The sequence below is a fragment of the Epinephelus lanceolatus genome, chromosome 13 (assembly GCF_041903045.1).
Source record: "Epinephelus lanceolatus isolate andai-2023 chromosome 13, ASM4190304v1, whole genome shotgun sequence".
Classification (NCBI taxonomy): domain Eukaryota; kingdom Metazoa; phylum Chordata; class Actinopteri; order Perciformes; family Serranidae; genus Epinephelus; species Epinephelus lanceolatus.
In genome coordinates this window covers 2,008,382-2,034,069 of record NC_135746.1, presented here as the reverse complement: position 1 = coordinate 2,034,069, position 25,688 = coordinate 2,008,382, and the positions used below count along the sequence as shown (strand labels likewise).

The 25,688-nt window shown below is 41.1% G+C and overlaps 1 protein-coding gene across 1 annotated transcript; it reads left to right on the top strand.

Annotated features, from left to right (window-relative positions):
* The first annotated feature begins 1,878 nt into the window (after window positions 1-1,878).
* rhov (ras homolog family member V) lies at window positions 1,879-5,607 on the top strand. Its single transcript, XM_033648128.2, has 3 exons — window positions 1,879-2,229; window positions 2,534-2,592; window positions 3,871-5,607. Exons 1-3 carry the CDS (start codon window positions 2,025-2,027, stop codon window positions 4,315-4,317), a joined length of 711 nt encoding a protein of 236 aa, XP_033504019.2. The 5' UTR covers window positions 1,879-2,024; the 3' UTR covers window positions 4,318-5,607.
* The last annotated feature ends 20,081 nt before the right edge of the window (window positions 5,608-25,688 follow it).

The window sequence follows — 25,688 nt, the reverse complement described above, 5'->3', positions numbered from 1 at the left end:
TTCACTTGTTTGTTTCAGCGCACTGTAATTTTATTTTATCATAGATTGTAATTATTTTCCTTATTATTATTATTATCCTAATGTATCGTTTTAAAATTTTACAATGAATTTACAAACAACACGGCTGTGTAACCATGGCATTACAGATCCTTGGCATGTGCCTTGGTCGCAAAAATAAATAAATAAATAAATAAAATAAAATAAAATAAAATAAAATAAAATAAAATAAAATAAAATAAAATAAAATAAATAAAGTATACAAAATAATATTTAAATTAATAATTAATAATCAGAAACAAATACACATAAAATGATAATAAATAATCAAACATAAAATGGTCTTCAAATATAGATTTAGATCAGTGTGGTAATATTCATTTGTAAATTTAACTCTTTTGCAGACATGGTAGGCTATATGATTTGCAGTGGTGAAATATAACAAACTACTTTTTTCAAGGACTGTGCTGAAGTATAAATTTGAGATACTTGTTTTTGCTTCTTCATTGCCTACGTCTGCTCGACTACATTTTGGAAGCATCTACATTTGGCCTTCCTAATGCTTTTTCCCACTTTTCTATCCATCTATCCACAACCCGTTGGCTCCCACTCAGAAACGCCCAGATGGCACTATTACTCCCACTCACAGTCTCAAGTATGTGCATCAAGGGACTGTGAGATCTAGTCCTAAACTGAACTTTTTTACTCCACTACATTTATTTTATGATATTAGATACTTTGCAGATTCAGATGATTAATATTCCACAGATATACTGTGATGTATTATATGGATACATCGAAAACTTTGGTGAAATTCACAAGCTATCCAATACTATATGGACCGTAGTAAAAAGCAAAAACAAAAACACTAGTCCCACTTTTACAATCTGCAAAATTAGAGCGATGTTCACATGAATTCATCAACAAATAATTATAATTCAGTAACATAACACCCTATATAATATTCTGACATGGGTCATTCTGCATGATGAGTACTTTAACTTTTTGTCCTTTATGTTTCTGTTTTGTAATACTTTTTTACTTTTTACTTACTTAAGATTTTGAATGCAGGACTTTTACTATAAAGTCAAATATTTCTACAGCACTGACAGTCACTCAATTCAATTTCAGTTCAGTTCAACGGGCTTTATTAGCATGACACTTAACTTGTGTTGCCAAAGCACAAATACAATTAAAAGGCAGTGATGAAAATTTACAACTGATTACACAAAGGACAATAGTCAACAGAGCAAAACAGGAAATTAATTCAATGAGCAAAATAGAGAAATATATTTTAAAAAGGCAGTGTACTACATAATATATTATATTGTATAATCAGCAGTATAGTATGGAACCTGTATGCAACACCTATATATTAAATATGTAGCCTCTATATCATGTATATAACATGTAAAATATGAATTATTTTATTTTTATTTACTCATATTAATTTAATTTCATCTATTTTGTTTTATTTTTGTTTATTTAATTTTTTTAATGAAATGCTTTGGCATCAACATATCTTTGTTCATGCCAACAAAGCTATTTGAATTGAACATATATATATATATATATATATGTACAGAACATATATAGACATACATGTACACATACATGGCTCATATGGGTTATATATGTTTACCTATACATGTGTTTGTATGTGGAAACAAACAAACAAAAAATGTAATACTGTGATAAATAAAAAGCAGACTGTGAGGTGTAAGGAGATCAACTCTGGCTTTTATGTATTGTTAGTGTGTGTGTGTGTGTGTGTGTGTGTGTGTCCCTCTCTCTCTCTCTCTCTCGGTGGGCGTGTCTATGCAAATCACAACCTGTCTGAGCGCAAACTTCCCCTACAAACCTGCACATGATGCTCCTCAGTCAGTCAGAACAGGATCTGCAGCCTGTGAGGCGGTGTGTCACTGACACACACACACACACACACACACACACGGAGCTGACTCTCAGTACTACAGAGATCAGTGAGGAGGAGAATCTGCCTTCACCAGGTTAATGTGCGGCTCGACATGCCACCTCACATGGATTACTTCTATCACGAGTCCCGAGTGCCCTCTGCTTGCGGGCTGACCCGGGAGGATGAGCTGGAGCCCGGGGTCATCAGCTGTATGCTGGTCGGGGACGGAGCCGTCGGGAAGACCAGTATGATCATCAGCTACACCTCCAACGGATACCCGACAGAGTACCAGCAGACTGGATTTGATGTCTTCTCTGGTGGGTGAACTCAACGTTTATTATTTACGTTTCTCAGATGATCATTAAGATGAGTATTTAATCATAAGAAGCTGCTAGTTTTATTACGTGTAAGTTATATATTTACTTAAATGCTGGTGTGTTTGCTGTGGCTCAGTAGGTGTAACACATATGCAAGGCTATGCTGAAGGGCTTAACTTTAAACACATTGCCTATGTATGTACATTTTCATGTGTGTGTGCATGTTATGCACCATGTATGAGTGTTTTTTGTGTGAAGTGAACTGAAGTGATACTGACTGATCCATGTTACTGATCTCCAACAGGTCAGGTCCAAGTAGAAGGATCTCCAGTCAAAGTGCAGCTGGTGGACACTGCTGGACAGGTGAGATTATTTCATCTCCCTACAAGAAATGTAGACAAATGCCTCCTTGTTATAGTTACAGGGTGTTTTCAAGTGTTTAATTCACGGTCTTAAAGTCTGAACTGTTTTGTGACACTGAGTTCATTGTGTCAAGTGACAACATATATATCAAATACAACCCCAGTTCCAAAAATGTTTTGGATGTGAATAAAAACAGAATGCAAACACTTGCAAAGTGGGGAAAATAAGAATTCATTTTTTTCCATCATACATATTTCCAGTGCAGCTATCTACATGAAATTTAGACCAGACTTTGGTATCAACTCAAGAAAACATTTCAATCCATTAAAATCGTGTGTAATAAACTGGAATAACTCAGGAAAAGAGTATTGACCACTCTAACTGGAACTTATTCAGTATTTGGAGAGGCATTTCTCAGTAATGGCAGCTTCCTGTTGCTTCCCGTTTGAAGAGACTAATCCCTCACAGTGGTCAGACAGGATTTTGGCCCATTCTTCCATGCAGACACTCTTAAAGTTTGGGGATTTGGAGGGGCGCTTCTTGCGAATTCTGAGAAACAAATTTCACTTTCAGAAGTGTCCTCAGATCCCAAACACTTACTGAGTGTGGTGTCAAACATGCCCTTGACCCAACCTTTTTGGACTGGTTATCTCATCTTTGTAGTGTATTCAATTGAATATAGGTGAAAAGGGGTTTGCAAATCATTCTGTTCTGTTTTAATTTTCATTTAACACAGCATTCCAACTTTTCTGGAATCAGGGTTGTATGTGAAATAGGGCTGCTGGGCAATATGGAGTAAATCAAATATCTTGATAAAGATACTGCAGCCATGTTGTAGGGTTGGCTATTGGTGCCTTCACAAAATGTTAACACATGAGATTTTTGATAAATAATCATTAGTGATGTGAGTATAATGAAAAAATGGGTAAAGGCAAATGATGGAACAGCTAGAACGGTCAGGTAAGTTTAGAAAATGACATCACTTCACTGTAATGCAGCCCTTCAAACCAGGAAAAGACAACACTTACCTTATAATGACAGCCAGAATCAAAGGTGATGTCTCGTCTTACGTCAAGGAATACGTATAATATTGATATACTGCCCAGCTCTAATATCAAATCCCCTCACTATGAAGGTAAAACGTTGTTGCTTCAGCCCGTACGTGACTCAGTAACAGGATTTCACCATGAGTATTAATCTTTCCCCAGTGAGTCACTGTCTTTCACTCACATAGTTCGATTGACACTAACACGTTCTCTGTCTCCATCTTCCATCCAGGAGGAATTCGATGAATTCAGAGCTCTGTCCTACGCCCACACGGACGTCTTCCTCCTGTGCTTCAGCATGGTCAACCCCACCTCCTTCCACAACATCACCAAGAAGTGGGTCCCGGAGATCCGGGCGTACAACCCGTCCTCGCCCATCGTCCTCGTCGGCACTCAGTCGGACCTCTTGCTGGACGTGAACGTGCTCATCAACCTGGACCGCTCTAACGTCAAGCCCATTCCGAGCTCCCGGGCCCGGAGCATGGCGGACAAGATCAGGGCCGCGGACTACATTGAGTGCTCTTCGCTCACGCAAAAGAACTTGAAGGAGGCGTTTGACGCAGCCATCTTTGCCGCCATTAAGAACAAAACCCGCAAGACCAAGAAGAGGAGGTTCTCTGACAGGCGCACGAAAGCGTTCTCCAGGTGCAGCTGGAAGAAGTTCTTCTGCTTCATCTGAACTCAGAAACTGTGGACAAAACTTTAACTTATTAAAATCATTTAATCACGCTTGTTGTCGCAGCTCTGATTTCTGGCAGTTTAGCATCCTTTGGCTTGTTTTACTCGGGGATGCTGAATGGTGCAAGGGAAAACAAGGCGTGAGCACAGTTAGCATTGGGAGCTAACATCTGTGGAGACAGCAGAGAGGATTGTGGGGCTGGTTTCACACTCCTGCACACTCAGGGCAGCATATCTGACATATTAGATATCAAAGCTTCAGTGTGCATGCCTCACTTGAGAGAAGGCAGTGAATTGAGACTTTACAGGAACATATCAACACACAGCCGCAGAGAGAAGCGACAGGCCTTCATGTAAATGTCCTTAATTTGCATGGCGTGCTTTGCTAGCAGCTGCAGCCTGTAATGTGAGTGAGGGACAGAAACAGAAAGTGTCCGGGGCTGTGTTTGTGCAGATGGGCGTCAGCCACTTCTCTATTGTGCTCTGACAATCTGGCCACACCAGCTCTATTTATATGTGGCAGCTGCGACTTCAGGTTGCAGTGCGAGCTGCTACATTCTTACCTGTGTGTGAAAGCTCCCCTGGCTGGTTTGGCTTTTCAAGCCTGCGAGTTAATCAGCTGACAATCTCATCGCCCGTGACGTGTTTTTATTGGAGTTTTATCAACTTGTTGCGAAGGAGCAACACTGCGGGACGGTTTGTTTGTGACAAATCTGAAAACCTTTGTTAATTCTGGGATCGGCTCAGTTTGAACATCCTCTGGTCGGAGGTGAAAGGCTGCTTTTTGTCCCCCGTCAATCTGCATCTGTAAAAGCAAACACTGCAGGAGTCTTGACTTCCACCCTGCAGATCCTCCCACTGTCAGACTGGCTTTTTTAATCCACTCCTCTTTGTTTACATGCTCAATACACTCCTTATCTCCTCAGCAGAGTGTGTACAGTCAGAGGACGCCTAACAGCCTCTGCTTGTAAGTGTGAGGTAATACACTTTTTAAAAAAAGCCTTGTGTCTGTGATGTATGTGCTAAAGACTCCAGTGTGGCAGTATCTGGTGGATATATGAGTGAGCAGAGGCAGGGCTTTACTATACTTCTTGTGGAAGTCAGCTTAATGTAAATGCTATTCTGTTTGTTAAAACAGGTCATGTTAATGTGAAACATCAGATCAGACATGGATTTTAATTGCATTGATGTATTCCACAATTGTATCACTGTTACCATCTCCTTCTCTAACCTGTGTGTCTTTTTTACACGTGGGAGTGATACGATGCAAATAAATGAAGTGCAAATTACAGCTCCTGTGTTACGTGTATTTTTAGAACCGAGCAATTCACAACTGATCGCTTATCGAGCCTGATAGCAACTGATTTACATTCAGGGAGGAGTTGCCAAAAGTGGTAAAAAGCAGGGAGCATTGTTCTCCACAGGGAGTCTGAATAATCCCTCTCACCACTCCAGGTACTTTTCCTGAACCATCTCTCAGTGCATAAGCAGCCTCTGGCCTCCAGCTGTGCGTCAGCCCCACTGATTCTAATGCAATCCACATGAGTGCTGATGAGGTTTGGCGGTGCCATGCTGAGACTGATGGTTTCATTCTGCCTTTCTCAAGACGTGGGGGAGTGTGATTGAGTCAGATTCGCTGATTGGAAATAAACAGTAGCTGTATGCTGGTTTATCACAACAACAGATTGGGCGTGTTGTTTATGAACCATGACGACATGGACATCAGTCTGAGAGATAAAAATGACAATAAACTGCAGGTATTATGCTTATTTTTAAATGAACAGACGAGTCTTTGTTCCGCAAACTGAAGTGAACATGACAGAGAGACATGAAGACAAAGCAGAGTACAGTTACAAAACACTTTTGGGCCTGACAGCTCTGCAGTACGTTTGTTCAAAGCAGGGTGGATGAGTCACAGATGAGCGAGAGGATCACACACACACACACACACACACACACACACACACTCACCCCAATACATCAGCAATCTGTTTGCCATTACTCAGTGTGCCGTCCGTCACGCAGTTATGTGTCAGGGCTCTGTTTAAACGGCTATTATCAGTGGGTTAAAGTGGGACATCCTTCATCTCTGCCTAACGACCCCATATTGGAGAGGTCAGCTGGTGTTTTGTTATCTGACACCACTGATGCACGTGGACCCCTGATGAACTTTGATTTGACCCCCAGGGACCAGTTGGTGTCAGCCATGATGGTTTGGAAAGCCTGATTCACAAAGTGAGCTCTAATAAATATTTTTTTTATCTTGACAGTGGATCAGATGACCTTATAATGTGAAAGGGGTCACTCATAGAGATGAACACATATATACATATTTTTACATTATAGATGTCACTTTTTGTGACTTGTCTAAATAAAGATACTAAACACAATTCACACAGGACACACAAAGACACTTCATCATAGCGCCAACTTCAGTCAGAGATGCTCCAACATCAATCCTGTGAGGTCACAGAGGTTGCATACCAGCGTCCTCATAGCTTTACATGTTCTGGAATATTTAATGGCTTCTATCAGTTTCCAGGCCTGGTCCACATGTATATGAGTATTTTTGAAAACTGTTTTTTTCCCCTCCTCTGTTCTTAGATAAAATACCATCCACACAAGCACTGCTATAAAAAAAACCTCAGTCCAAATGGAGGTGTGAAAACACAACTGAAGTGCTGTCCAGAGCACGCCAAACCAGACATGGAAAGAATGATCTGCCCTAATTTACCTAACCTAACAGTTATTGCGATTACGGTCAACAGAAAATATCAGAGCCAAAAACACTTTGTCTAAAAGCTGCAACACCAGTAAATGAACAGGCAAAATAATGTGAAGCCACACCCACACCTGTGCCAATTACTGCCGCAAGTAAAAGTGACCAAAAGAACAAATAATAAACAACATTCTGGCTCCTACAGTAACCAATCCAACCAACCTACGCTGCCTTTGGACGCCTCTGTTCCTCAAAATAGTGAAAGAGTAACTTAACATTTATGTGTAAACGTGTAAAAAGTCCTGTTGGCAAAATTAGAGCCAGAACGAAATTTTCGGCCACGTCAGCCATTGCACAAAATGTTGCCCCATTTGTGCCTCACCAGGAGATGACAGCACACATGCTTGCGTTACAAGCCAAATACTCTGTTTCCCTGTTTGCACATCAACACTGAACACTGAGCACTGTAAGTGAAAATCTTCACCCTAGGTAGAGTTTTACAAACAATCTGTTTTCAGTTACCTAAATTGCAAGAAAAGGCAAAAGGCATAGGAAGAAGATGTTTTAACACATACCAGCGTTGCTTACGTGTGGACTAGGCCTCTGTATGCTACGTGTCCAGCACCAAATGACCGACAAAGTTCACAGCTAGCTGGTTAACATAGCAGAGAATTTAGCAGCTAAAGTACCAGATATATATCCAGATATTTCCTTCAGGACTTGGTGGAGACCCAAACAGAGTTAAAAGAGGACTGAATTTGGACTTACAATCATCAGTTAACCAGATAGATTCCTTCAGATGAGGGCTAATCTTTCTCTGTATCTGCGAAATGCATACTTAAGTGTAAATTTCTGGCATGATCGTATCATCTTTTTAAAAAAGCTAAACAGGCAATGCAGAGAAAAATGAGGTGCTGTGTCAAAGTCTGCTGGTCCTTTGGTTTCCCTGTATTGTAACATGACTCTAACCTCAGCCTTAACCCTAACAAGTCATCTTCTACCATGGATGCAGATGTCCTTTTCTGCATTTCTGGCTCTGTAAAAACATGATCAGTTAGTTTAACCAAGCTCAGTTCAGGGCTCATATTCTGACAATCATCCATACCCACTGATGTATACAGTAGTCCCATATACTGGGAGAAAGGGAACATGATGAGGAGAACTGGGAATCTGTGTGAGAGAGAGAGACATAACATGCCTGAGACCCTGAAACTAGAAGTAGCATTAACTAACAGCGAAGCAGTGAAGAGGAGGGTGGTGGCTGGCTCCATGTACTGTTGGCTGTTGAAGAGAAATAAACAGTAAAGGTGAGCATATGATTCTCTGTGCAGTGCTTTTTGAATGACTTAGTGATGAGCCTCTGAAACCCTGAAATATGCTGGCAGTCTCAAGCGCTCTGTGGGCATGATCTGCACAACTGATTGTGTCCCCCCCAAACTTGTCATCAGATCTGCACCCATGACTTCTACGATACTTCACCTCACCCCACCCTAACCCTAACCCTAACCCTAACCACAGCCGATCATTTCCAGGATGCCTAACCATCAATGAACTCCAAACTAATGCTTTAAACCCAACCAGGCAGGTAGCACGAAACATCATCTGCAGGGAATGGAGACACTATTCAAGAGGATGTTTTGGGGACTTTGTTTTGTAGTTATTTTTTTCTCTATCATTTATAATCACATTGTATTCACCAGGTTAACTGCTGAAACACAAATCAGTGTTTTACACAAACTCCATGTTAGGCAAACTTATTTGAGGGAGAAGACAGGCAGGTAGTAAAAATAACAAATCAAGACATCCATCACAGTTAACAGAGGACTTCCTGGTTCAACCTTGACTGACACTACTTACCGTAGTTTTCCATGCAAGGAAAGATTACTGCCAACAACTCAGGTGTGCCCATTTTTTCATCTGACCTGCAAAAGAAAGTGGGTTCCCCTAAACTGCTCGCTTGTTTGCAACATGTCTGATCATTCAATGACTACTTGTGTTTCTTTATTGCAGCAAATCTCAGCAGTTTATTTGGTGAGTGTAATGTTAATATGACTGAGAGAAATGATGGTAAAAAATGACAAAAATACATCCAAAGTTGCATTAACAGAATGTATAGACAGACATTGTGCTTGTCTGTGACATGTAAGGGATGTTCTGCTTTGTGTGAGGGCAGCTGAAGGTCAGGAGCATTATGGTTATTAATATATGGGCAGGTAGCAGCTTCGGGTCAAAGCAGGCCGTGAGACTCGTTTGGGAGGCTTTTATTTATGACTCTTCTCCACTGAAACTCTGTCTTTCGCTCAAAGGAAAAACACAGATGCTCTGCAAGGTCCTTCACATAAATCCAAAACACACATCAGGTATTACAAAACGTCCTGTCTTAAATGCATGTGGTTATACACTCAGACAACGTGATGCAAACGCCGACACACACACGTACAGGTTGCGCAGACACTCATTGAGCAATCGAAAAGGCCACGTTGGACAGGTTTTAGGTTCCCATGAGTTCAGTGAGCTGTTCCTCCTCCTTTCTTTCGCTTCTCATGGTTAGTCATCTTATGTTTTCTCATCTCCACACAGGGCTGGTCCTCCTCCCAGGATCCCCTGCTTTTAGTGATTGTGTCAGGAGCAGTCAACAGGCTCTTCCTCTGGCTCGGGGCCAGTTTCACTCACGCTGAGGTTTCACTGTAGTGGAAGATTGGCAAGGAGGCCTGGGAATCAGCAGGTGCACCGACAGGTCTGCCTGGCCGAGGACAAAGCCCATTGGCTCACTGCTGCTGCTCCACGGTCACCCAAATTGACAGTTTGAACAGTTATGCTCTGGGGAAGACTTGGCACGGCTCGCAGAGTCGCTTTCACACAGACGAAAAAAACCACTCTGTTCAGATTTGTGTTGTTGTTATTGTTGTGTGCTTCCCTTTTTACTGGCTGAGTGTGTGTTTCTGGGAATCAGCGACTGGAGTGTGTGACATCATGAGTGGGCACTAGAGTTCAAAATTAAGACTGAGAGCAAGAATGACAAAAAATAAGCATTAAAATTGTGATCATTTTCCCATTTATTGATCAACAACTCAACATGTTGTGGCAGTAAAATAGTTTTTTGATATTTCCCTGTTTCTCATGTTATTCACTTATATTGCTTATCTGCATTACAAAAGCCGACCTGTCAGTCACATTAACTGTACGAGTCTGTTGATTGAAAGAAAGAAAAAAAACTTCCATTATTTCTGTCAAAACATAAACTGTCAGTTTCGGTGTCGAGCAAAGCCAGTGAGAACTGTCCCAGTTCCTGACAGCGACTGTGCCTGGAGGCAACAACGATTATTTCTGTCCCACAGTCAACAGCTTTAGCGCCTCCGTGAATCTGTTGAATCCGTTCGTCATTCATGTAGTTGAGTAACACACGGGGAGGTTAATATGCAAACACACTCACAACAAATCAAGCTCCTTTTGCAGGACACTTTAATGTCATTTCCAAGGTTATAAACCACACGAGGCTTTATCAGAGACACTTCTCTCTGCAGCATGTTGTCAGTGTTTGCCTTTGTGTTTATCTGCAGTCATCAGGGGACCTAACGACTTCAGAGTGACCGTCAATGGCCGCACGTGATCAAAGTCGTGCACAGCTGAAGTGCATGCAGCTTTTCAGATGAAGCAACTGAAGAGGGCATTTCACAGTGTGTGAACGACGAGCTGATTAGCACTTCAAACAGGCCTGACGCTGGGCTCAATATGTCACCGACGACCCGGAGACGTCCAGGACAGCAGCAGCTCTCCACTGCTCAGATGTGAAATGTTGTGTTCTGTGGTGTGAAAGGAGAACAGTGGTGTGTGGTTTATACTGTTTTCAGGTGCTTTCACCGATTTCACACTGATCTCAAGTGCATGGGCGGCTTATTAGACAAAGCACCCTTGGGCACAGACATGCAAAAGGCCTCACTACCTTTTCTACATAGAAGCAAGACACAGAGCTAATAACTGTTTCGCCTCTTTTTCTTTGCTGTTTTGCATCTTTTTGTAGTGGTTACGTATCTCTGTGTGGTTTTGTGTCTGTGGTTGTTCTATGGTCGCTTTTTGTAGTTGTATTGCATTTCTTTACAGTAGTGTCACATCTCTTTGTAGTCGTTTTGTGTCTCTTTGTAGTCACTTTGAGTTTCTTCATAGTCTTTTTCAATCTCTTTGTAAGGGGGCAGCTGTGGCTCAGGAGGTAGAGTAGGGTGTCCACCCATCAGAGGATCAGCTTCTTGATCTCCCGGCTCCTCCAGTCCGCATGTTGAAATATCCTTGGTCAAGATACTAAACCCCAAACTGCTCCTGATGGCTGTTCCATCGGTGTGTGAGGGCGCATTCACACCAGGACAGTCCAGGGGAATCGGTTCGATTGGGCGGGGAATGCCGAAATATTTCACACCTTCATTTGGTTCGGTTCACTTTCACACTGCAATTTTAAAGTGGACCAAACCGCCTGGACAACGTCACGCAGTTACAGCAGCTGCTTGTTTGGGGGCGGTATTGCTCGAAACGACCACTGACCAGGAAGAAAAAAGGCATGAGGAAGAAGACAACCTGGTTCGGAACGGAAATCCATCCCCTTCAGCCGACTTGGTCACCACAAAAACACCAAAGTGCACTGCGCTCTACGTCACTTCCTCTCTTTGCTTCGCTGGATAGTCCGTTTCCATTTTCCACTGTAAGCGAACCGCACCAGGGTTCTCTTACAAGTGAACCGAGACCCCCAGTTTTCAAGCGGACCAGGGTTCGCTTGTTTGGTCTGCACCTGCGTTTGAATTAGTGCTCATACCACTCCAAATGAACCAAACTATCTGTGCATGTGGCACCTTTTACAGTAGCCTCAGTCACCAGTATGTGAATGGGTGAATGTGACTCGTAGTGTAAAAGCGCTTTGAGCATTCAAGGAGTCGAGAGGTGCAAAACAAGTGCAGGTCCATTTACCACTGTAGTCATTTTCTGTCTCTTTTTTGTCTTTTTGCTCCTTTTTTAATCGTCAGAGTCTCTTTGTGTCTCTTGGCAGCTGCTTTGTTTCTCTTTCTAGTCGTTTTCCTGGTCGGCACTTGGCTCTTCAAGTGACATTTTGCAGATGAAGGTCGAAGGGCCCCTGAACCTGTGACTGGGAGTCCCATTCAGTAATCCATCCATGCCCAAATGGATGGCAGTGCAGGCAAATACACATAAAAACAACACACATGCACAGACGCTATACTATGCTGCACGAGCCTGCAGTGTTTATAGAAGTACTAATATTAACATAGGTGTGAAAAGAATACATCCATAATGATAATAACAGTACAAACACAACTAATTCACGTGCAAAGGTTAGCAGGAATGAGTGTGTGCACAACTGCTTTAACTGATGCACATGAGTTAAAATATGACATACTAGGAAGATATAATAGTAAGACTTGTGACTCGTACAGTTGCTGCAACAGGGGCTGATGTTTCACATTACTTTCGTATATATAACATAAAATAAAATAAAAGTTTAATTTAATCTAATTTAATTAATGTATTTATTTTGTTTTATTATTTTATTTTACTTTATTTTAAGATATTTTATTTTATTTTATTTCGTTTTACTTTATCTTATTTTAAAGAAACCATGTATAATTTTAAATTATCATAAAATTCACTATTCAACACACTGTTCCAGATCGTATAGCTTTAAGCTTATTTGCACCTGTAGCGTTAGTCCATTGGCAGGTCATAAAGGAGAAACATTACATGCACCAATTTGTGCCTTTTCTGCATTTTTTTATGGTGTAAATGTCTTAAATTTTGTCCCAAAAAAGGACAAATGCACTTGTCCCCTGTGTCCCAAACATCACAGAGCACAGACACAATACAATGTTATACATAAAAAGAACACACATGACTCAGAACTTCACACAATAGCACATCACACTGTCTTCTTGTCCAAAGTTAGAGTAAGTAATAAAGACCACACAAATCAGTGCTGTTTGTTTATTGTGAAATCACAGAGTCCTGTCTATTGTAAGTGCGAGCTTTCTTCTGTGATGAAAAACAGACGTAATCTGACGAAAGAGTCTGAGTGATGGTTTACTCACTAAGTGTCGCAATCTTATCAACACACTGTTCTCTCTGCAGGACACACGTGCCGACCCATTCTCCTGCAGATCACCGGTAAACGACCAAATTATCATTCCAGTATAGATATCAGGAGTGATCAGTGTCAGATCTTAACACCTTCCTTCTGATTTGAATTAAAAGAGTCGACTGCTGTCTGTGGTCAGGACACAACTAAGCAACATTATCATGTGTGAGATACACACTGGTTGTGGATTAAAGAAAGACTCTGAAGTCCAAATGTATGTATAAATAAATGTATATTAGGCAGTCCTCTTAAAGGAGCTATTACAAGATTACAGTTTTTATGTTGTTAGCACACAGGCCACTTGTTTTAAATTGGAAAAACCCTAAACCTCCAGGTTGCAGTTTCAGAGGTGTCATACAGCATCTTAAACTGAAGAGGCTCAGGTTCATACTTTGTGGCTCTGCTGACACTTCTGAATAAATGCAGTGTTCCTCTCTTGACTATGAATCTAAGCTTTAAAGGATCGGCGTGCAGTATTTGGTGGCATCTTTTAATTCATTCATTCAAACCTTTACGTAAGACTCGGGAAATCAACTGAGGGAGACCATCATTTTCAGTGATGCTAAGCATTAACCAAGACATTAAAAACAATCAATAAGTAAACAAAAAACCATTATGCATATTAAATAAAACAGTGATAATGAAAATCATACAAAACAGCGATAGCAATATATAATAACTTGAAGTAAAGATACAGGATGAACATGTTGTGGTGTGGGGTGGCAGAGTGTCCAAGTTTAAGGTCCTCTAATTAAGGGTGTGTGAAGCAACAACACATTCTGTGAGTTAGTACCAAGATTTTGTGAGGTCAGAGTTAAAAGGGATGAAATACAGGGTGGAAGCATCTGTATCAAAGCTTTATAAATGACCACATACAAATGCTGCATCTAGCTGTAAGGACTGCACTTTGCAACCAGCTGAAACTTTGACCATTTGCAAAGCATGAGCTCCTGCTTAGGATTATTCAGGAGTATTTTTCGGGAGGAGTATATTTGTCACGCTTAAGAACATTTTGGAGATGGGAAATTGGCATACAGATGGTGAGGTGGAATCCTGATTGTAGAAACTGTAGAATATTTCTGCCGCACACCATTTGTGTCTTTTGTCTGTACTTAGATTTTTAGTATGGATCCTACACATTGTTTTATAAATGAGAGCCCTGGTGATTACAACTGATTAAAAACACTGAACACCGTTACAAATAAGTGTTGCTCTGATGCTGTTCAGACGGACTCATCTTTTTTCTATGTTAACCGTAGATCCAGATGTTCAGGGGGTTTTTACTGGGAGCCTAATTAGGGACACTATTGTAATCCTAGGTATTCTTCTTCTTCTTCTTCTTCTTCTTCTTCTTTCTTCTTCTTCTTCCGAGGAAATCATACTTCCCATGGGTGAAAACTTACCAAACTTTGCACAAAGGTCCAGTCTCATGCCAGATATCCTCAGCTGTAAACTCAAGCCAATAGTCCTGATGGTGGCGCTACAGCAAGCGTCTAAAGTTCAAAACCTTGAAAATTCATAACAAATCAACCATACGTGCTACAACTTCACAACTTTCATCAAACTGTAGCCCCAATACTGAAGAAACTTTGGTACATTTAAACCTATTAAAAATTATGAAGTTCATCACTCTGTTTTTTTTTCAAAAACTGTAAAACTTCTTAAACCTATCTCCTCCCACAGTTTTTGCTCAACTGACACCAAACTTGCTACAGAGCATCTTCAGACTGTCCTACACAAACTATGTTTCTCAGATTTTTGATTTATCAAAAAATGAGCCTACAGTGCATCAAAATGTTTGACTGTAAACGGTACTGTAAACATATACATGCAAATTCTTGCTAAATAATTCAGTTCCTAATTCTATTTTGTGTTGTGAGTGCTCTTGTTTGAGTTTAATACTCTGTCACTCATTTTTTTTTCTTTTTGCTTTTTTGTTTGTTGGACAATAAAATCATAATAATAAAACATTTTATTTGAAAAGGCGCCCAAGGTCAGTGTACAGAGTATAAAATAACATACAGAACAAGAGACCCAAAATGGGCACACACATACACACACACACACACACACACACACACACACAGTCAGTGTTAAAGTGCATTAGTCAGCTTGAACAGGTGGGTTTTGAGATGGGATTTGAATGATGTTATCTGCAGTGAACTGATGTGTAATAATAAAAAACAATAAACAAAATTAAAAGAAAAGAAATCCAAATATATGTAAATGCAGACTGCTGGAGGTGCCTAATAGGGAGAGACTTTGGTGTATTCAGATTGTCTATTAATGTTTTAACTAACCAGAACAGGACCAGGTATTTCTCCAAAAAATAGGTAATTTAAAATCACATGGGCTAATCCAGTATCATATGGAATATGGAATTATATTTAGGCTACACTGAAGGTGTGCTGGGTGAGCATGTCTATTGTCCCAGAGAGGTATATATTGTAATATCACACAATATTTAGGTACAGTTACTCCTGAAGTAGAGCTGACGCCCCACGAAGTAACCCTGACTTTGCTTTCATGCAGTTCATCGAGCTGCGTCAGCCTGAGAAGAGATGGACCGATAAACAAGATCAGCTCTGTCAGTGTTTTGATTCACACTTTTGAAAAGTGACAGTTAACCTTTTTTAAGAAGCAAGTGCTGAGTGTCATTTGCATACGTGTGTGATATGATTGGTTGGTGAGTCTGTACATTGGGTGTGTCCACGTCTGGGAATCAAGGGGGTGAGGTGTTCTCACAGTGGCGTTGGAGGAGGAGGAGGAGGAGGAGGAGGAGGGAGGCAGGGGCTGTTGTGACATCTACTCATGGTGGCAGAGAAGCAAGTGAGGACATGATGCAAGTCGATACAGCCCTTATTGTTCCACGTACCCTCTCCTACATGCGTGTACACACACATGTGCACATATGCAAATACGAATATACACACGTTCACAGATCAGAGGAGTACTGCAGTACAACAGATTAAAAGTACACACTCACACTTTCCCCCAAACTGCAGACAGGCTGGCATTGGTGATATTTTCCAACACATGATGTCATTTTACGGGTTCATGACAATAGATATTGTGTGTTTCAGTCAACTTCATGTCAGATAAGGTGTGCCTGGACTTGTTCAGCAGAGAGTGACTGGCTGCTGTCCGGTTACTCAGAGTACAGTAAATCGGATTACTCAGCCTGCTTGTGTCACCATGAAAAGAGGGTATCGATGTGTGGGGCCAAATTTATCTGGAACGGAAAATCAGATAAGTTCATCCTGAATCAGTGGTTTTGAACATCAACAGACAGCTCAATATAATGAACTTACATGATCATGAAATTAGACTGGGATGGGATAGGAAGGAGCAGGTAGGAGGTTTTACACTGAATTTTGATTTCACATTTAAACCTTTATAATAGTTATAACTGGCTAGCAGAGGCAGAGGTGGCAGAGGTATTAAGATCCTTTACTTAAAAGAATAGTTTTGGTTCTTTATTCTGTGTGAATTGTACATCTGAGTTTGTATTTTTGAACCATGCACAATAGTGAAATAATTTGGGCTAACTCTTGATAATATAGAGAAACCTTTGTTGTTCTGGTTGTTGTTGCTTTTTTATACTTGTACTTTCACCTAAGTGTTGCTCTATGTTATCTCATAACCTGACTTGCAAAGAAGGATGATTTGAATGCTGGACAATAATTTAGCTGCTCCTGACGTCCCCTTTGATGTGAGAGCACCCTTATCTCTGTATATTTATGTACTTTGGAAGCATTTTGAAAACTCAATAAAGATAATGTTGGGAAAAAGAACAGTTTTGGGAAATACACTTCAAGAAATCACTTTCTTGCTGAGAGTTAGGTGAGAAGATTGATGCCACTGTCATGTCTGCAGTAGAGGAGACAGGAGTCAGGCTGTTTTCATGCACTGTTCGTATATTTTATTATGAAAAGTAATGCACAGAAATTTGTACATATACTTTGTAATGATGAGCCAGTATTTGTGTATAATATGTATTGTTGAAGGCTCTGATCACGTGACCAGCGTGCTGACAGGAGTAAAGAAGGAAGTGGTCCCAAGCAGTTAGGAGGCAGGTTGGGACGGTCACAAAACACAGGACTTTCCTCCAGGAGTGTTCGAAACCATGTGAACTTTGAGTCATTTTAAGGCACGTCCTCACCATGCTTCTTCTCCTAACCACAGGAACTTTGCGTTGATAATGTATTAATTTAAGGATGTAAGGTCATTCATGGGGGCGCTAATTCGTAGGATATCATACAAACACATCCTCACTGTGACCTCGTCACATGTCCACGTTTGGTCATGGACTTTCCACGTCCACATATGACGTCCAAGGTACCCTGGGTGTGTTGGTTGTTGACGTTCTGGGACGACGTGTCAACTTCAGCCTGTTACATGCATTGTCTGTTTTCAAAATACACTTCTGTTTTCACAGGAAATGTCGCCAGGCACCATTACACAATAATTGCAACCAGCCCCATATCATGCTGATGTGAATGGCTGATGCTGGAAGTCACTGCCCAAGCGCCAGTATTCGACAACTTCGGAATGAGACCATGTTGGTGGTCAACAAAAAATAAATTGCAGTAAGCAAAATGTGCAGTACGAAAATTATAGATGGAGATGCAACAACCTCCAACTTCGTACAGCATTTGAGGTTGCACAAGGAACACTAAGTTGAGGCTAGTACTAACATAGTTAGCGGCTAATTCTTAGCTCACGTTTGCTTAATGCTGTGTTCACGCTACAAGCGACACAGCAACAAGCCAAATTCATTTTCAATGGAAGCTGGTGACATGAAGCTACAAACTGACGCCCAACACTTGTTGCTGCAGATGGGCGTGACTTGCTAAAAGTTCCAGCGCTCCAATGACGTAGTGAAGCATCATGTCAAGATACGACATGCAAGGTACCCTGGGTGCATTAGTTGTTGATGCTCTGGGACGCCATGTCAACTTTAGCCAAGTAAGAGTATTTCAACCTGTTAAAATCAACTTTAAAATGTTAAGGGAATGAGTGTCTATACATTCGAATGCAAAAGAATAAGGTGGGAAAAAAGTTGGATTTAAGAAAACTGCTCATATTACCGGCTTGCAGTGCACACGGGTTAATTATTCCTTCCACAATTTCAGATTTCTAAGAAATAAAACAAACTGAAATGACTTTAGATGTGTTTTGTATGTATTTTGAAATGTAATTAATAAAAATATCTGTTGAATGCAGTGGAGTAAAAAGTACAATATTTCCTTTTGAAAAGTCGAGGAGTAGGAGTATAGGCATTAAATGTGAATGTGAAGGATGTCAAAGCTGAACTTAAGTAAATATACTTTGCATTGTTGACTCATCATAAAGGAGGCTCTTAATCCCAGATCACAGAACTTTTCCATGTTTTACTTGTATGATATGATGATGTTATTTTCATGTATGTACCAGCATCCAGCAAACATCCATCCTAAAGATGCTACAAGACTCACAGCATATTTAGATAAAGATGGTGCACATTCACAGCTCTACAGAACAGGGTGTTGTAACATTAGACAAACTGTGAATGTATTCCATGTCAGCACAACTGCAGTTGCATAAAAGCATGCCTGTTCACCACAACTGTTTATCCCAAGAAAACAACCAGAAGCTTAAGCTGTAGTGATGCAGAGACGCAGCCGACCGAAAACACAACAACACTGAGCTAAAAGCCTTTTATTATTGTGACCGGGGAAACTTCAGATTTGATAGCAAAGCTGCTCAGATGTCTCCATTCCTCTGAGATATACAAGTCTTTATATGAGTGTTTTGGGACTGAGTGGATGTGTCATGTAGTCATGATGGAACAGAAACTTGCTGCAGGGCTTCCCAGGAGTCGAGATAATGACACAGTCTATGGGATGAACCTCTTTCCACTGAATCTGGCCCTGTGACACCGAGCACATGTCAGATAATCTTAATCACACTGTTTAAAATCATTTTCATGTCAAAACTTGTATCTCAAAAAAAGAAACCTATTTTTTCATGAGCTCCAAGAGAGGTCTGAAGAGTATTTCCTCAACCCACATGAGTTCATTCAGAGTGATTTTTGCTTTAGATTAACAATAAAAGAACTGATTTGCTGTATCAGTGGGTCACTTTCATTCTGCAGTTGCCAATGAAGAAGAATGTCTCACATTTTACACATTGTGTAAATTGGGGCGGCAGTAGCTCAGTCCATAGGGACTTGGGTTGGGAACCAGAGGGTCGCCTGTCGAGTCCCCGTCCGGACCAAATATGGAGCGTGGACTGGTGGCTGGAGAGGTGCCAGTTCACCTCCTGGGCACTGCCGAGGTGCCCTTGAGCAAGGCACCGAACCCCCCAACCGCTCGGAGCGTCTGACCAAAGGGCAGCCCCCTCACTCTGACATCTCTCCACTGTGTGCATGTATAGGTCCTGTTTGTGCATGTGTGTGTCTTTCAGACCTGTGTGTAATTGACAAGCAAGAGTGAAAACATTGAATTTCCCCTCAGGGGGATTAATAAAGTGAATAAACTTAAACTAAACTTTAAAAAAGAGAGAATTCAAGATTTTCATAGAACACAGGTCACTACAGACGCCCTCAGGTGCAGTGTGAGCAAGCCTGAGAATGTAGGAGGTAACATCCTGTACACATAGGAGATAAACTTTTGGCCAAAATTCACTGCAAAATAAATTAAAATAAAATAAAATGATAAATTAAAATAAAATATAAAAATAAAATAAGAAATTAAAATAAAATGATAAATTAAAATAAAATAATAAAATAAAATAAATAATCACCTTGCATTTTAAGGCTTCCAACGTATACTGTGTATTTTTTAAAATCTAAATTTCTAATTTATTTCTACATTTTCTGTGTAAAATCTAAAACATGCTCCTTCACTGGTGAATGCAGCATGACATGACCTAACAGTAGAGCAAAGCTTTTCTTTCACTGTTAATCTAGAGCAAAAATCACTACACCTAAGTTTATCTCTAACGTAGGAGATAAAATCCAGTACGTAGGAGATCAACTTTGGGCTAACAATGCCTGCACAAAAAACACATTAGAGAGAAATTGTCACCTTGCGTCTCAGGGCTCAGTAAACTGCACTCTTTTGAAAATCAGAATTTCTCATTCATGCATGAAAATGACCAGCCAAAGCCTTAAGACTTGAGCCAATACTGCACATTAAATTATTTCTCAGAGCTTTTATAGTCGTAGCACAATTACCTTGTCTTTATCTTCACTGCATTCCAAACCTCACTCACTCACCCCGTCCATTGTCTGTCGCATGTGATGTCATTTCACGTGTGGAGCGTGTGCCATCAGTATGTGGACTGGACACCATGGGTATTTGTGACACATGTGACATTACATCTCCACAATTCACATCTCTGCAAGAGCTGATTACAGAACAGGCGTACAGCGATTATCTTTGACACACATAGGGAACGTGTTCATGCCTAACTATTACCAGACATGGAGGAAACATCCCTGTCATTACACAGGAAGGTGTCTGAGAGGAGTTTCAGTGTCGGGATGAATCACTATTAGACACAAGAGTTAAAGATGAGATTCATCAGCAGGCTTTAGAAAAAGCATTAACAGGGTTGTAATCACCTGTTTACCATTGGAGGGGTGGGGATGTTCAATCTACACCTCTGATGACCTCACCCTCCAAGGGGGTCTGGAGGGAGTTACCCCCAGGATACATTTTTAGAAACTTCACAGCTAAACTGACCATTTTAGAGCAATTTAAAACAAGATCAGGGGTGCTCAGAGTTTTGATGACTGGGTGCCATTTTATGCAGTAAAGATATATATATATATCTTTATATAAAAGTAAAGAAAAAGAGAGACAGGGCCATGTTTGACATTGGTTCTAGCTACCATGGATGTATAAAGAGAAATGGATACAGCATCGGAGGCGGGGCCCCACCTGTTCCAATGAGAGTTGCTCAGCGACGCATGAAGCCAAAAAAGTTTGACTTCCTAGGTGTAAAATTACCACAATCTTCGGCATCAGTGGTGTAAATATAAACAGTGTAGGCAGTGTGGTTACACTGGGGCCACCTGGAAACACACCTGTGTTCAAAGAATGTATTATTATTATTATCATTATTAATAATAAGAAGAACTCACGTTAAATCAAAATGGAGATATAAACCCATCTTCATCATGGTGACATAATGACACTCTTTGCGGGCTCATGCTTGTGTGAGAATTTTTGGGGTGTGAAGAAAATATATGGGCAGCGGTTGCTGTTGGAGCTGTGACACAGCCCTGTTTATTGTTTTATTGATTATTTAGTTAGGTGAACCCAGGACGCTGGGTTCTATCTATCAGTCAATAACTTATTCGAAAAATTCCAGTCCAGCTTTCGATCACTTCATAGCACAGAATCAGCTCTCCTTAAAGTTGGCAATGATCTCCTGTTGACTCAAGATGCTGGCGAGTGTTCCATTTCAGTTCTCTTGGACCTTAGCGCCACATTTGACACGGTAGACCATGACATTTTAATTGACAGGTTGTGGGCAGGAATCACTGACGTGGCCCTGAATTGGTTCAGGTCTTACCTTTTTAACAGATACTCTTCAGTATCTATAGCTAGCTCTGTTTCTTCCCCCACTAATGTCTCCTATGGTGTCCCCCAGGGGTCGATCCTGGGCCCTATTATTTTTTCCATTTACATGCACCCTCTAGGTGACATCATCCGTAAATACAATGTCCATTTTCATTGTTATGCAGACGACACACAGTTGTACATCCCAATCAAGCCTGGTGATCAGTCTAATATAGCAGCCCTCCACAACTGTATCACAGAAATAAAATACTGGCTGTCAAACCATTTTCTCCAACTCAACCAGTCAAAATCCGATGTCATTGCTATAGGTCCATCCACAACAAGAAAACTAATTTTGGAAAGCCTTGGCGATTTAACACCTCTTGTAAAACCCTCAGCCAGAAGCCTCAGTGTCATTTTTGACCAGGACTTTGAACTTCATGTAAAAAAAAAGTGGTCCAGACATGTTTTTATCATTTGAGAAACATAGCCAAAGTCAGGTCTTTTATCTCAGCCACAGATTTGGAGAAACTCATCCATGCTTTTATTTCCTCACACCTCGACTATTGTAATAGCTTATATACCTGTCTCAGCCAGAAATCACTTCACCATCTACAGTTAGTACAAAATGCTGCAGCTCGGCTTTTAACTAGGTCTAAAAAATGTGAACACATCACCCCTGTTTTAGCATCCCTGCACTGGCTGCCTGTTCATTTTAGGATTGATTTTAAAATTCGTTTATTTGTTTTTAAGGCCAGACTTGGGCTAGCCCCTGCCTATATTTCAGACCCTTTATCCTCACACAAACCAGCTCGCAGTCTGAGATCCGCTGATAAGGCCCTGCTGGCTGTTCCAAGGTCTAGGCTGAAAACAAAAGGCGACAGCGCCTTTGCAATCAGAGCCCCTAGACTCTAGATTTGCCTGAGGAAATCAGGTTTTCAGAGTCTGTTCCTTGTTTTACATCGCTTCTCAAGACACACTTTTACAGGAAGGCTTTTATGAAGTAATGTTTAAGTTGACGTAATGTTTAATTTGTATGTATTTTGTGTTGATATTGAGTGTGTGCTAATATTTTATGCTGTAAAGCACTTTGTTATTTATATTGAAAAGTGCTATACAAATAAAGTTATTATTATTATTATTACAATAGTGTAGGACCCCTTGTAACTACCTTATGCCATTGTTCTGCATCAGTGGGCCCATAGTGCAGATGCATTACAGACTTCTGCCAGTCGAGAGGCGAACTTCCTGTTTCGCCCTCTGCTAACTTGAATGGGAATTTAATCATGCTGCTTTTCTAGACTTTCAAAATGTTATCAGACCAAGTGGATCGAATCCTGATAGTGAAACAAATTATTTTGTGGTGATTGTGATGTTAAAAAAAATGTATTTACTGATTTACAGATGTCTCTTTCTCAGTGTAAGTCTATGGGAAAGTCTTTTTGGGCCCAATTGTGACGGACCCAGAAGGGATTCAATTGTTTTGCCACAGTGAAACTTGGCTTGGAAGCCTGGCACACTTCCTGGAGGCCTGGTATCTACCCGCAATGGTCGAGAAATGGCTTCTGCAGTGGTGCGGCAATGCCATCTAGACAAACAATATGCTGAAGTGCACTGTAACACTGCAACCAGTAGTAATAAATGTCAGTTTGTTACGTGTATTTATGATTATGACTACACTTGCTAAGGATTAGTCGTAGCATTACAAGTCTTTGTCTTCATATTTTTATATCCCTATAGTGTATGGGGGGACATATTTGGGGTGATGTGTCTCCCACAGTATATATTATATATTATAATTACTGCCTAGTAGCATCAGCAAAGTCATAAAAGTTGGTGGTGTTTGTTTGTGGTCGCATTCTTCAGCCTCAACACTCCATGAATTAAAAGACCCTCTGTAAGTCACATGTGTTTATTAACGGCCCCTTTTTAATGTATCGCCTTTAAAGTTTAATGCAAACCACATTATTTCTGACTCCATCACTGGTCACAGACACTGCGGCACCACTGAGAGTCAAGACACAGAGGAGCTGTCATCACACAGCGATGGTATACGACTGATATCGGAGCGGGACTGGAGCGATATAATGAGGAGGCGCACACAATAGAGGGACAATCAAATCACTTATCCCCAGAGTGATACAAACACAAATATGACCAGAGGATTTGAATATGGCAGTTTAGGCCTGCCTTCACACAAAGACATAAAACCACACGCTCATACGCACTCATACGCACAGTGGCTCGGCTCTTTTCTCTGGAGGCAAACAGAGAAAACGGATGTGTGTTTGCAGGCGGCTCTCTGCTGTCAGCTCCCCTGACGGACCTGTAGAGCAGGATCCTGCCTCTCTTATCTGCTGCCAGCTGGTCCGACGAGAACTCTGTCTCACTTACCTCACATCTACCAGGTGACGCTGCACGGGCGTGGCCTGAGAGGAGTTGGTTTCATTTGATTCATTGTCGTTTCTTTTATTCATTTGCATTTCAACCGACTGGCAGATTCAAAAACTCAAAAGGAGGGAGCCTCCTGGGTGGCAGTGTGCCAAAACCTTCAACAGGATCATCAAGTCTTATTAACAGTGCCATTAAAGGTTTCACTGAGGAGCAGGGTGGTTGAGATGATAAAAGCTTTTGTAAATACATTTTGGCAGCCTCAGTGCTGAGGTTCAACATCGTCACATGTGAGACGACAGAAGGAGGGCAGCACCGGACTTTCCTGTCCAGGGAGTAAACTGTTCCCTGAGCAAACAAGAGCCAAAGTCTTTCCCTGAAGAAAGAACCTGTAAATCACACTGGCTGCAAACATCCAAAGCAAAGCCACTGCCTTCAGCTAAAGATGGATGACATCATTGTCAAAATTGTCAGGGTTCAATTATCAGCTGATTATTCCATTCACATTTATTCAAAGTACCCATTTAAGAGAAAACAAACAACGCTGGCACAGCTTTGACTTCAGGACACAAGGCGGCAGATGCATCATTTGAATCAGAGATAGACGGCAGTTTTTTGCTGCTGCTCAACGACCCTTCCGACTAGAGTCAAGGGTTACAAGCTGCACGTTTGGTCTCCTGTTGTGACCTTTCTCCACGATGAGCTGCTGCAGCTACAGTGTGCCTTTAGTCACGGGTCATGTTACAGAAAAGGATCCGAAGAGTTTTGAAAAGCGTTCCTTTGTGCCAAGACCGGTTCTGTAATGCCACCCAGGCTTATCCCTCGACCTGCAACTCAGTCTTATCTGCACTCCTGTTGTCATTAATGTGAACACAGTGTGGTTTAATGTGGAGGAGGCCGAGCACGGTTGGACGTGAATGGATTCTGTTTTTCTTTAAATGTCCACACCTGTTATTAACACTGTGTGTTGTTATGTGTCAGTGAAAATCTATGAATCTACAGTTGTTTTTATTATCTTTTTTATACATTCAGATCTTTTCTCATATGAGAATTTTGTTGTCTTAAAGGGACAGTTCACCCCCAAATCAAAAATACATGTTTTCCCTCTTACCTGTAGTGATATCTATCGATCTAGATAGTTTTGGTGTGAACTGCCGAGTGTTGGAGATACCGACCGGAGAGATGTCTGCCTTGTCTCCAATATAATGGAAATAGATGGCACTTGGTTTTTGGTGGTCAAAGCACCAAAAAAACAACAAAAAAATAAAACAAACTTGCAGCAATGTCTCTTAACAGAAATCATGACCCAGGGTGCTGTCACACCTGCCCTCTTTGGTTCGGTTCAACTGAACTCAAGTTCCTTTGCCCCCTCAGTGCGGTTCGTTTGGGCAGGTGTGAACCAGAACAACCAGACCGAGACCTTCTTGAAGAGGTGGTCTTGTTAAGGCCCGTTTCCACCGCAGGAACTTCGGGGTAATTTTACGGGGCCGGGGTCGTTGGTGCGTGTCTCCACCGCAGGAACCACCCCCGAAGGACAGAGTTCTGGAACTTTTACAGGGGCTAAACAAGTCCCTGCCTCG

Excerpts from the sequence above, each read along its gene's own strand:
- rhov (XM_033648128.2), top strand. The coding sequence starts at position 2,025 with ATGCCACCTCACATGGATTACTTCTATCACGAGTCCCGAGTGCCCTCT. Across the intron at positions 2,230-2,533 it reads TGGATTTGATGTCTTCTCTG|GTCAGGTCCAAGTAGAAGGA; the intron begins GTGGGTGAACTC and ends GATCTCCAACAG. Across the intron at positions 2,593-3,870 it reads TGGTGGACACTGCTGGACAG|GAGGAATTCGATGAATTCAG; the intron begins GTGAGATTATTT and ends TCTTCCATCCAG.